Source organism: Lynx canadensis, chromosome C1, assembly GCF_007474595.2.
Source record: "Lynx canadensis isolate LIC74 chromosome C1, mLynCan4.pri.v2, whole genome shotgun sequence".
NCBI lineage: Eukaryota > Metazoa > Chordata > Mammalia > Carnivora > Felidae > Lynx > Lynx canadensis.
The window spans coordinates 153,660,540-153,672,831 of record NC_044310.1 but is presented as its reverse complement, the minus strand read 5'-3'; the positions used below and the strand labels follow the sequence as shown (position 1 = coordinate 153,672,831).

The 12,292-nt window shown below is 35.6% G+C and overlaps 1 protein-coding gene across 1 annotated transcript in view; it reads left to right on the top strand.

The window, feature by feature from the left end:
* Positions 1 to 12,292, top strand: part of SLC38A11 (solute carrier family 38 member 11) — a 55,746-nt gene that overhangs the window by 27,609 nt on the left and 15,845 nt on the right. Inside the window, exons 8-9 of the mRNA XM_030324554.1 lie at positions 10,705 to 10,775; positions 11,452 to 11,613. Of these exons, the coding sequence (XP_030180414.1) occupies positions 10,705 to 10,775; positions 11,452 to 11,613 (233 nt within the window). The remainder of the gene's footprint in view (positions 1 to 10,704; positions 10,776 to 11,451; positions 11,614 to 12,292) is intronic.

Here is a 12,292-nt window from a genome sequence, read left to right as displayed (position 1 = left end):
GAAATGTGGAGCCTTTGTTTGTGTGCCTGCCAGACCACTTAACTCTCAGATGTGTCTGGCTGACAAGGTTAATATGTAAGGATCTCTTAACAGAAAAGCAGGCTCTGCCGAGATTGTATGATTGTATGCCTATGTGTAGCCGAAAAGAGTTTGGGCAGGTACCACAGAGAGGTATCATGTTTGATCCCCTCGATCAGAGGCGTGATGTGCTCAGGATCAGAAGCAATCCCCTTGAAGCTTGTTTTCATAAGTCTGTGAAGACTAGAGATACGTTGGATAGGACCGGCTTTCTGCTGCTTTGCCTTATAAATGCTTAGCTGTTGTGAAGATAAGGTGGAGCTTGCCTTTCAAAATAGGATGAAATGTCTGAATCCAAGAATCCAAGTGGAAATGATGTTGCAAAGTGAATTTATGTCCCTGAACCTCCCCACTCCCATCCCCCTCCACACGTACAAAACGTTTCTAGAAAGAATATAATTAAGCATCTGACTGGATTTTTTTCTTTTTTCGGAGTAAGAGAAGCTGTCATTGTTTTGAAAGTAATTTGCTGTACCAAGGTTGCAAATTGCCATAAGCCAGTCTCTATTTGTGTTAATAAAAAAATATATTAAAACACTTGAAGCATTATGTCTTGAATCCTCTGAACCTGATGGTAAGCCTCCATTATGTTGCCATGATCCATTTGAAACTTTGTAAGACATTTTATAGGATCCTGCTTCTTCCCAGTACTGCTGTTATTTGGTTTTATTTTTTCTCAAAAGAATACATTCATATATTTTTACAAAATCAAATATTACAAATGGCTTTTAATGAAATAGAGAAACCTTTTTACCAAATCCTTTTCTATTTCATCTGTATCTTTTGACATTTACATCTTTACCTCTGCATAATGTGCTTGTAACTGTTATTTCTGGATTCTCACTCTTTGCCTATATAGTAGATGAAGATTTATCTCTCTCAAGTTATCTTTCCCTTTGACCATATCCTAATACATGGAGATATAACACCATGTTTAAAATTAGTTATATTTCTATTCTTGTATACTTTTTTCCCCCAGAATTAATACTTGCTTTTGATTGTGTTTCTAACCAGATTTAGCTGGACGTCCAAGTTAGCTTTTTTTTTTTTTTCTTTTGGTAAGGCTTTGAGTTTTTTGAGGCAGTTTTAGGTTCACAGCAAAGTTAAGAAGAAGGTACAGAGATTTTCTATATACCCACTAACCACACACATGTGTGGCCTCTCCCTTTGTCCACACCCCCCATCAGAGTAGTACATTGGTTACAATTGATGGAGCCAGATTAGTACATCATAATCATCAAGGCCTATAGTTTCTATCAGAGTTCACTTTTGGTGTTGTACATTCTGTGGATTTGCACAAATGTATAGTCTCATGTACCCATCGTATTATCACGCAGAGTATTTTCACTGCCCCCCAAATCCTCTGTGCTCCACCTATTCACCCCTTCCCCTAACCTTCCAACACCAACCAACCACTGATCTTTTTTTGTCTCCATAGTTTTGCCTTTTCCATAATGAAATATAGAATCATACAATATGTGTATAGCCTTTTCAGATTGGCTTCTTTCACTTACCAATATGCATTTTGGATTTTTCCATGCCTTTTCATGGGTTGGTAGCTCATTTCTTTTTAGCACTGAGTAATACTCTATTGTTCGGATGTTCCACAATTTATCTGCTCACCTACTGAAGGACATCTTGGTTGCTTTCAAGTTGTGGCAGTTGTGAACAAAGCTGGTACAAACATCGTGTGCAGGTTTTGTATGAACAGAAGTTTTCAAATCCTTTGGGTAAATAACACATAACTCAATTGTTGGGTTGTATATTTCGAGTATGTTAGTTTTGTAAGAAGCCATCAAACTGTCTTCCAAAGTGGCTGCGTGATTTTGCATTCCCTCCAGCAATGAACGAGTCCCTGTTGCTCCACATCCTCACCAGCATTTGGGGTTGTCAGTGTTCTGGATTTTGGCCATTCTGGTGAGTGTGTTGTGGTGTCTCGTTATCGTTTTAATTTGCATTTCCTTGATGATATATGATGTGGTGCATCTTTTCATATACTTATTTACCATCTGTATGTATTCTTTGGTGAGGGGTCTGTTAAGCTCTATGGCCCATTTTTAATTGGATTGTTTGTGTTCTTGAGTTTTAAGTGTTCTTTGTGTGTTTTGGATAACAGTATTTCATGAGATGTGTCTTTTGCAAATATTTTGTCCTAGTTTAGCTTTTGATTTTGATCATTTTGTTACTCTTTCTTCAAATGCTCAAACATGTTAGATAATCTACCGATTTATTTATTTATTTATTTTTTCCTGGAGACCTCCCACTCAGAGCCTTCTAGCCTTCCACCCCGTTGCTCCTTTCTGAATGGATTGATTTCTGTTTGCAGCCCCACTGTCATCCTCTTTTTTGTGTTAGATGCCTTATATCCAGGATCTCATATCTTTCATTTTTCTTTATTTTCTCCATTTTCCAGGGCATCCCACATAGCTTTCTGTTGTCTCTGAGTCTTACACACACACAAGTTTTGCAAAAGGAATCAGCTCTTTTTCATCATTAGCTCTCTCTCTGTGGTTGTTACTTCTTCCATTCTCAGCAGCTAACCACGTAAGCATCTGCTTTCTTGTTCTCAAAATGTCTTCTCCACTGATGTCTCTTTTCCATTATCCCCTCCCCCATGAATTTATTCCCATTTTAAATTCCTTTAATATCATTTTCATAAGGTCTGAGGAGAGAAAGAAGGTATATTTCCTTTTTTGTGGGGCTTGCAACTATGCCATGAAGGGAGTAGACCTTACCATACAGGTGTACAGGTAGGGGATGGTTAGAAAGTCCCATCTCGAAATGTATCCAGTTACTGGATTATCTAATCCCCTTCCCTATCTCTTAGTTTACAGCTGCTATTATGCTGTTCCTGATCAAGAGACTAGGAAATAAAAGAAAGAACAACTATCGTATGTATTGGCAATTAACTTATAGCTTTGGGAAGAGATAGCTGTGAAAAACAATGACTAGGATTTTATCTTGTTTTACTGGGTATTTCTCTAGCACCCAAAATTGGGAATTGATTATTTCTGCCTGTCATGTATGCATTCAGCAAAAGTTACTGTGTATTCAATATGGTAAAAATTGTGAGAGATCTATTTCCTATTGCTTCCAAAAACTATTACACACACACACACACACACACACACACACACACACACATGCCTCAAGAGTTTATAATACGTGTAAGGCCATTTCACCTTATTAAAACAAAATGCAGGTCCCCCAAGTAATTCCACAAAGTGAAACTCTTAAGTTTCCTGTTCAGGTAGGTAGCCTCTGACTGTCTCTAAGAAGGTAGTGGTAAGTGTTCAAGAAATAAACTTAAATGTCACTGTACTTCTATTTTCTCAATGCCAATGACAAAATATAACTATATTCTTTTATAATCTTTGTGGTAAAATACAAAAGGAAGAACTTTTAGTAATATGGACAGAATAAACCCTTTCTATAATTTGAAATTGAAATAACAAAAAAATAGTAAGAATAACCCTTAATTTGTGTATGTGTTCATGCGTGCATGTATGTGTAGATAGAAGCTTTAAAATGCAAAAGGTTAATTTTTAACTGTTTTTTTCTTCTTTTAAGTGATTAGTCTAAGATATTATCCAGTAATTAAATAATCAGGCAGTTTGCCTCTCTACTCATCTTAGATGTCACATATCTTCAGGTTTAATGAATGCCCTCTTTTATTCAAACGTTTAATTATCTTCCATTGGTGGTAGTCTCCACACCACCGTAGCAAAATTTATCATATCAACACAGAGCCCCAGCTCAGCTGGGGAGACTGATGGCTGCACTAAGATATAAACCCTGGAGTAAGGTGAGCAGCCCCACGTACCCTGAGGTTGTCTAAAATGGCCTTAGGCAGCTGGAAGGTGCACCAGTTTGACAGATGCAGTTGTGCAGAAAATCAGTATATGGGATAGAATACTGAATATTTACTGTGAATATCCAAAGGATAAATGAGCCTTTTCATCTTTTTCATCATTATCAACCAAATGGCTGCCTATTTGGTAGCATATGTGTCTATTCTCAAGATTAATCATTCACTTATTTTAAATAAAATAGCTCAACCTCCTCAAGGTCCCTTTATTCTCTGAAGGAATTATGAATACTATGATGAAGATTGCATTTCATATATTTGCAGGTTCTTACAGCCAGACTAAGACATGCATTGTTACTTTAATGATAACACAAGGAAAGGGAGAAAGAGTGGGAAGGAGGTCTTATCCAATACTGATTGTCCACTATCTAACACACTCATTCATTTTCTTATTTAACCCTGTGCCAGATATGTAAATAGAATTATTAATAATGTGGAGAATTATTATTAATAATAATAATGTGGAGAATTATTAATAATGTGCAGACAAAATTGTGACCAGTGTCATTAGGTAATCTGCCCTAAGGCACTCTGCTAGTATATCATAATGCTAAAATTTAAATCCAGGTTTGTCTGACCTCAAAGCCCGTATTTTTTTCCATTACAGCTTTCTGTATTCCATATGGTTTTTCTCAGCTGTGAGTAAGGTTGTCCTTCATAGAGGAAATTAAGTTCATTGTTGTTTTAGTTGTCCTTTATTAGTATTAACCACAGTTTGGTCTGTAGCCAGAAAATAATCACAGTAAATAAAAGAAGCAGGTAGGAGCCAAATAGAGGTAAAAAGCTAGTCCATTCATCAGCAGGTAACAATAACACTTACTGAAGAGATGCTATCGACCTCGGTGGACTAATTTCAGAACTATTGGCTTCCATTGCAAACTCTAGACACACACCAGTGAATGCAGTTGGTTTCAGTTCCTCAGGGAAATAAACTTCAACAGTAGCAATAGAAGAATCTAAACCAAAGACAACTGGGGAGTAGTTCTTATTTGGGGATTTCTTCAGAAGAAGACTTGCCTCCTTTTGTACAAAATAAATATTCTAGAAGAGTTGTATGTTAATTAATATGTTTGAATTTGAATGATCATTTGAAAGCCATTCCCAGTTGACAGGTAATTTATTGTGAATTATACTTTAAAATTCAAGAAAGAAAAAGGAGGGGCGCCTGGGTGGCTCAGTTGGCTGGGCATCCAACTTTGGCTCAGGTCATGATCTAGCAGTTCACGAGTTCAAGCCCCGTGTTGGGCTCTGTGCTGACAGCTCAGAGCCTGGAGCCTGTTTCAGATTCTGTGTCTCCCTCTCTCTGTGCCCCTCCCCTGCTCATGCTCTGTCTCTCTCTCTCTCTCAGAAATAAATAAAGATTTAAAAAAATTTTAATAAAAAAAGGAATCCTGTAATCATTTTGTAATAACAAATTAAATTTCACTTCATTGATTCATATTTCATAGTATTTCAGCATGACTACAATATACTATATCTTTTCTGCCATGTCTGTATTCATGATAACAATTTTAATTTGTTTGTTGGGTTTTTTTTTTTTTTTTGCTTTTGCTTTTTGCTTTATTTTGAAGACTCTCTGATATCCATGATTCTTTATATGTTAAAAAAAGTACTCTTTCTGTTTATTGTTATATTCAATTCTTCCATTCTTCTACTTGCCTTTCAGAAAATTCAAGTGGTAAATAATAGCTGAAATTTACAACGTAAGCTACACTATAGGAAAAAAAATTAAACCTCTTTGGGTAATTTCTTTAATTCTTTTAGAAATTAGAAAATAATTACGTCTCTGAACAAAAGTTATTAATATGACTCTTTCTAGATCTGTATTGCCCAATATAGTAGCAACTAGCCACATGTAGCTATTCATTTAAATTACATAAAATTAAATAAATTGAAAACTAATTCCTCTGTCATACTAGCCATAATTTCAAAGTCTCAATAGCCACATGTGGTTAGTAGTAACCATATTGGACAGCACAGATATAGAATATTTCTGTCATCATGGAAAGCACTATTATATAGTGCTGTTCTAAATTGTGATATAGAATATAGACCAAGATGACTTCTTTTATCTTTTTTTTTTTTTCTGCACGATCCCCAGCAATTTAAAACAGTAATTGCTACCTAGGTAGTGGCCAATAAATACTTGTTGAAAATTGAATGAATTGAATGAGTGACTGGAAAACAGGAAGAATGTAGTTTCAGTTGTAGAATATTTGTGGAAATTTATGGTTAAAAATTAGGTTCAGATCCAGAAAGGTTTTATGCAGTAAATATTGTATAATCATACAAAGTTTGGGAAGCAGGAAATTGGGCTAGATTCTTTTGAAATAATTTTCTATATTTATTGCCAATATTTGCCAGCAATAGACTATCATATTTAAAAGTCAATTCATTTCTCTTTCTCTAGAGATAGCTATTATTCTTAAGTTGGTTTAAATCATTCCTGTTTATGCTTTTATACTTTACTATGCATTTATGTATTGACAATAATATCTAGTATTGATTAGTATGTTTGTAAAATATATATATAAATAACCACTATGGTAGGGGCGCCTGGGTGGCTCAGTCGGTTAACCGTCCGACTTCGGCTCAGGTCATGACCTCGTGGTCCGTGAGTTCGAGCCCCATGTCGGGCTCTGTGCTGACAGCTCAGAGCCTGGAGCCTGTTTCAGATTCTGTGTCTCCCTCTCTCTGACCCTCCCCCATTCATGCTCTGTCTCTCTCTGTCTCAAAAATAAATAAACGTTAAAAAAAATTTTTTTTAAAAATAACCACTATGGTAAAAATATTGCACATTCTCTTCTATAATTCATGATTTTTCCTTCAGTATTATTTTTCATATATTTCCATTTTGATACAGTTAGTACTGAGTGACTCTTTTTCATTGTTCTTATAGCACACAATTTTGTTTATGTCATATTTTAGTTATGGATTTATTTATCAATTTTATTGCTTGAAATTGAGAGAGTTTCCAAAGTTTGGGTAATATAAACAACGTAGTAGTGAACATCCTTATCCATATTTTTGTGTGTGTGCATGTGTGCACTTTCCTAGCCTAGGTCATATACGTAGAAATGTAATTGTTTGCTCACAAGTTTTGAGTGCCTTCAGCTTTACTAGATATTATCAAACTCTTCTCCAAAGTGTTTTACAATTTACAGTTTTCTCCGTAATAATTGCAAGTTGTCCTTTCCCAGCAATTTATCAACATTTCTATGGTTGAATTAAGTGTGAAATGCCTGTTTGTATGGATTTTATTTGAGTTTCTTTGATTATTAAGGAAAGTGAGCAACTTGTAGCATAATTATTCTCATTTTCTTTTCTGTCAATTGACTGTTGTTCATTGCTTATTGGAATGTCTTATATACACAACAAATCTTGTTTCCAAGTGTTTAGTTTATCTTTATATTTTAACTTTGTATATGGATTATTTTATTATACAAACATTCTCATGTTTACCAATCTTTACGTTGCTTTTATGGGTTTTTTAAAAAATTATTTCCTCCTTGAATATCATATTTTATTCTTTAAATTTAAATATTAATTTGGGGGAGAACTGACATCTACATGATAATGAGTCCTCTTATTCGTATATATGGGTACAGTACATCTCTCCATTGATTTGTATCTTTCCTTAAAATTATGTCATGCCATTAAGGTTATGCATATCTTCTAAAATATGTAGTGTTTTTATTGACACTGCCTTTTAAAAAATATTTTACTTGCTTATTTATGTACATCAACCCTATTGATTTTCGTGTATCAAGCCTATATCCAGTGACCTTGCTGAATACTCTTATTAATTTCAACAGGTTGTCAGTAAATTCCCCTGAGTTTTCTGTGTACACAATTCTATTGGGTACAAATAATTTATCCGTTTCCAATGATTACATATCTTATGACTTCTTGTTTTATTGCATTAGCTAGAAATTCTAGGAATATAGTCCAGAGGCAGTGATAGTAAAGATCTTTACTTGGTTTTCACCTTTAATTATATTTCTAAATTTTCACTTTTAAGTGTGTCATTTGCTATAGATTTTGGTAGGTATTCCTATCAGGTTAAGGAGGTTCTATTTTATTAATAGTTTGCTTAGCATATTTTTCAAATGAAATACTGGATTGTAGGCTTTTCTACAGATTCTGAAATGCTCATAAGCTTTCTTCTTCCATTAATCTGTTGATGAGATGAATTACATTAATAGATTTTTGTTATTGAACAACCCTTGCATTTATTTGAAAAACCCTGCCTACTCAGGATTTTTTCTTATACATTGCTTGTTACATTTGATAATATTTCATTTTGTATTTCAGCATCTCTAGTCTAAAATCAGAACAGTTTATAACTTCATTTTCTCAATCACGATGGGTATCAAGTTTCCAGAAATCTCAAAATATACTGAGAAACTTTCTCTCCCTCTCCCTGCCTCTCACTTGCACGTACATGTGTCTATAGCTGGTTGATTCTGGAACTAATTTCAGGCTCTTTTATAAAAGATTGGAAAGCTATATTTAATGCCTCTTTCTTTCTCTTTACCTAGATTTGGACACACATGCATTCTATCAGTAACATCTTTTTTTGGTATTTTTCATCTTATGAAATCAACATCACTAAGCTGAATACAAAAAAATCAAAATTGTCTCTTTGTACTGTTTCACACTCCATCTTATCTAAGAATATATTCAATGAAACATATGGACCAGGAAAGATTTTAAAAACTTAAGTGGAGGAAGAAGAATGAAAATCAAACTCCTACCTTTTTATTACCAATAAAAGAAATAAAAAGTAGAACAGTACCATAATCTGTACTGAAGGGAAAAATGAGTTGTATTATCCATGTGCAAATACAGCAAGAGAAAGTAGATATTTTAAAACCTATTAAAAAGTTTAAAATCTTCCAAGTTTCTGTAATTTTTGTTGGTTTTAAAATTTTTTAATGCTTATGTATTTTTGAGAGAGATAGAGAGACAGAGCATGAGCAGGGAAGGGGCAGAGAGAGGGAGACCCAGAATCCGAAGCAGGCTCCAGGCTCCAAGCTGTCGGCACAGAGCCCGACTCCAACTCATGAGCCGCGAGATCATGACGGGAACTGAAGTCGGACGCTTAACCAACTGAGCCACCCAGGCACCCCCAAGTTTCTGTAATTTTTAGTGCTGCTTTTCTACATCGTTTTTTAAAGACCATGGACAAACTATGTATTTTTCCATGTTAATGTTGGAATTTGACAGGTACTCTGTTCCCAGTCGATGTTCACTGCAGTAAGAACAGTGGAGGCAGCAGGTGGCAGCAGCTCCCACTCAAAAAACTGGGAATCACGGCAAGCCATGTAACAGCCTGAGGCCTCCCTTGTAGGCTAGCTAGTTCTTTTGTGTAACTGCTCATTTCAAATATGGGGGGAAATCGATATAATGCAGAAATCCCACTAACTTTGACAAAGCAAATGAGACTTTTTTTGTGTGCCTATTTTACGCAGAGAATGAATAACAAATTTATGAATTAGGTGGGTGTACAGCTATTGCCTTTATGCTTTCTACGACCCTCCTTCCTCTTTTCCCCTCTTCTGTCCTAGTGTATTCTTTTGGGTTTCACTCAAGCCTTTCCTTTTTCAGGGAAGCCGGACATCTTTTAACATTTCCCTACATTTTATTAAATGACAATGAATTACAATAATAATAAGCTGATAATATTAGTGACCACTTATTGAACACTTATTATATGTAAGGCTCTCTTCCAGAAGACTTACATATTTTATCTCATTTAGTTCACACAATCATTCAATGGAGTAGTTACTACTATTATTACCCACATTTTATAGATATCAAAGCTGAAATGCAGAAAGGTTAATAACTTGCCTAGGGTCACCCAACTAATAGGTAGAAGTGGCTAGAAGACTAATACCAGCTATCTGACCTTGGAACCTAGGCTCTTCACCATTATTCAGGGATATGTTAACCAGGAGACCAATCTCTACCAATAGACAGAATGACAAATATTTTAATTACGCTAAGGAATAGGGTAATTTAAAGTTCATATATTCCAAAACGTCTTTGAGAAGTACTTCCACAGGTAAGAATTTGAGGCCACTGACAGTTCAGTATGAAAGGGATGGGCAGCAAATCTCAACTTCTTCACTTACTATCTGTGGAAGCTTGACAAGTTACACCACCACCCAGAGCTTAACTTTCCTAATGTATTAAATGGTGACAGTAACTCTTGAGTGTTATTACGAAGATTGAGATATCATAGGATAGCTCCCAGAATACAGTTAAGTACATCCTCAATTAATATTAGTTCATGTCCACCTTCTTGAGTAAACTGTACTGCCAACTATGGATTTCCCTTGGGTAGGATGAGCCTGGAGAATGAGTTAAAGGGGAATGAAGGGAAGCATTCATTAACTGAGGAAGAACATTGCATTATGAATTTTTGTATTTCCCTCAGTGAGTATCTTAAATGATGAGTGCATAACCAATGTATCTTGTTAAGTTGATGACTAAATAAAGTCACAAAATTAAGTAGTCAGTGGATATTTTATGTATGTACAAACAGTCTTTTCAAACATTTGACATGCATTTTAGAGGACCAAGGTTACCATTACATTCCTGTTCCTGAGAAATTATTCACAATTAAGGAAGATTAATGGGAGCCCCTTATTAATTTCTGACTCAGTTTTTATTGTGACAGCATTTTGTGTTCTCTGATATGCTTAGGCTTGTGTTTGTTTGATCATTCATTAAATACCTGATTTATCTTCTAGACCAAAAACAGAAGATGCCTGGGTATTTGCAAAGCCCAACGCCATTCAGGCTGTTGGTGTTATGTCGTTTGGTGAGTATATGGTTTCAAAGGCCCTTTCTCAATATGGAGGCTTCTGTATAATGAAAAAAAAGTTTCGTATTTGTGTCTGGAGAGCAGATGTCCTAAGTTTTAGACTTCCTATTAGCAGCATATGATCTAGTTTGTGCCAACATAAAATTAGGCTCAAACTTTTCTCACTCATCACTAAAGTTTGATTTAATTTGGACAAGTCTCTTCCTCATGCAGACAACTCATTAAAGTCATCTTGTTTCTTAACTTGAAAATCGAGCAAGTGTTGTTATGTGCTTCTTCAAAACCTTGCACACAAAGTATTACAAATTGGCCAGATGTCTAAAGCTACTCTGTTATATCCCAGATTGGAAAAGAAGCCATGGACTGGAAATATAGTGTTGTTTAGATTTCCCGTAAAACTGGAAGGCCAGTAGGAAATGGAAAATAGGAGAGAAAAGTTGGATAGGCCTGGTTTATATCAAGAGTGACATGAAGAGACTACATAAGCCTAATGTGAGTGAAATTTCTCATTCCTAAAGCCGTTAGAAAGTTATTTTCTGACATAGCTAGTAAATTAATGTATTTGAACTTCAGTAGCATTCCAAAATCATATACATCTCCGAATTTTCAGAAGAAAAAGAGAACCTTAGTGTTTGTTTTAATGACGCTCATTTTGTTTTGTTTTGTTTTGCAGCATTTATTTGCCACCATAACTGCTTCTTAGTTTATGGTTCTTTGGAAGATCCCACAGTAGCTAAGTGGTCCCGCATCATCCACGTCTCCACCTTGGCTTCTGTATTGATCAGTATTCTCTTTTCTACATGTGTATACTTGACATTTACTGGCTACACCCAAGGTAAAATGAGAGATTCAGTCTCATCATATTTTGCTATTCACACGGAGTGGTTCTGTCACTTCTCATTTTGGGTACAATTATACCTAATGTTCTACTCCGAAGTATCACTAATCTCTTCTGCCCATTCTCTCCTCAACCTTCCTGCCTCTACTGTTTCTGTTTTGTGATTCTCTCCCTTTTAAACTGCTAAACTTATTTCTGTAGTTCATTCTCTCTCTTCTTCCATGCTTTCACTTAAAAGCACTTGAATTCTGGCTTCCCTCCCCACTACCCCCTGCAGCTTCACTTCCAGAAATATCAGTATCTTTCTGCTCTTCAAAGTGAATAATCTTCTTGGTTCTGATTCTCATGCACCTCTGCGAGTCACTTAACGGTTCTGAACATCCTGTCTTTTCTCCCATAGGAGAAGGAGCACCATCATATCATCATTCACTCTGTTCATATTTTTTTTTACTCCCGGAGTGATTGCTCTCTGCTTTTTCCTACCTTCTTTCCCCTTCTCCCCCCACCCACCCCCTCCATTAACTGGCTCAGGCAAGTTGCCTTCTTTTCTCTGAACAAATTCTCTGGAGATTGCCCTTGTTTTAAACTCTAGTCCAGACCTATCCTTTCATTTCCAGTCTCTTGCCTGCAGGACCTACCTATTTAGTTGTCCTGTTCTTACCTTAAACACAGAACA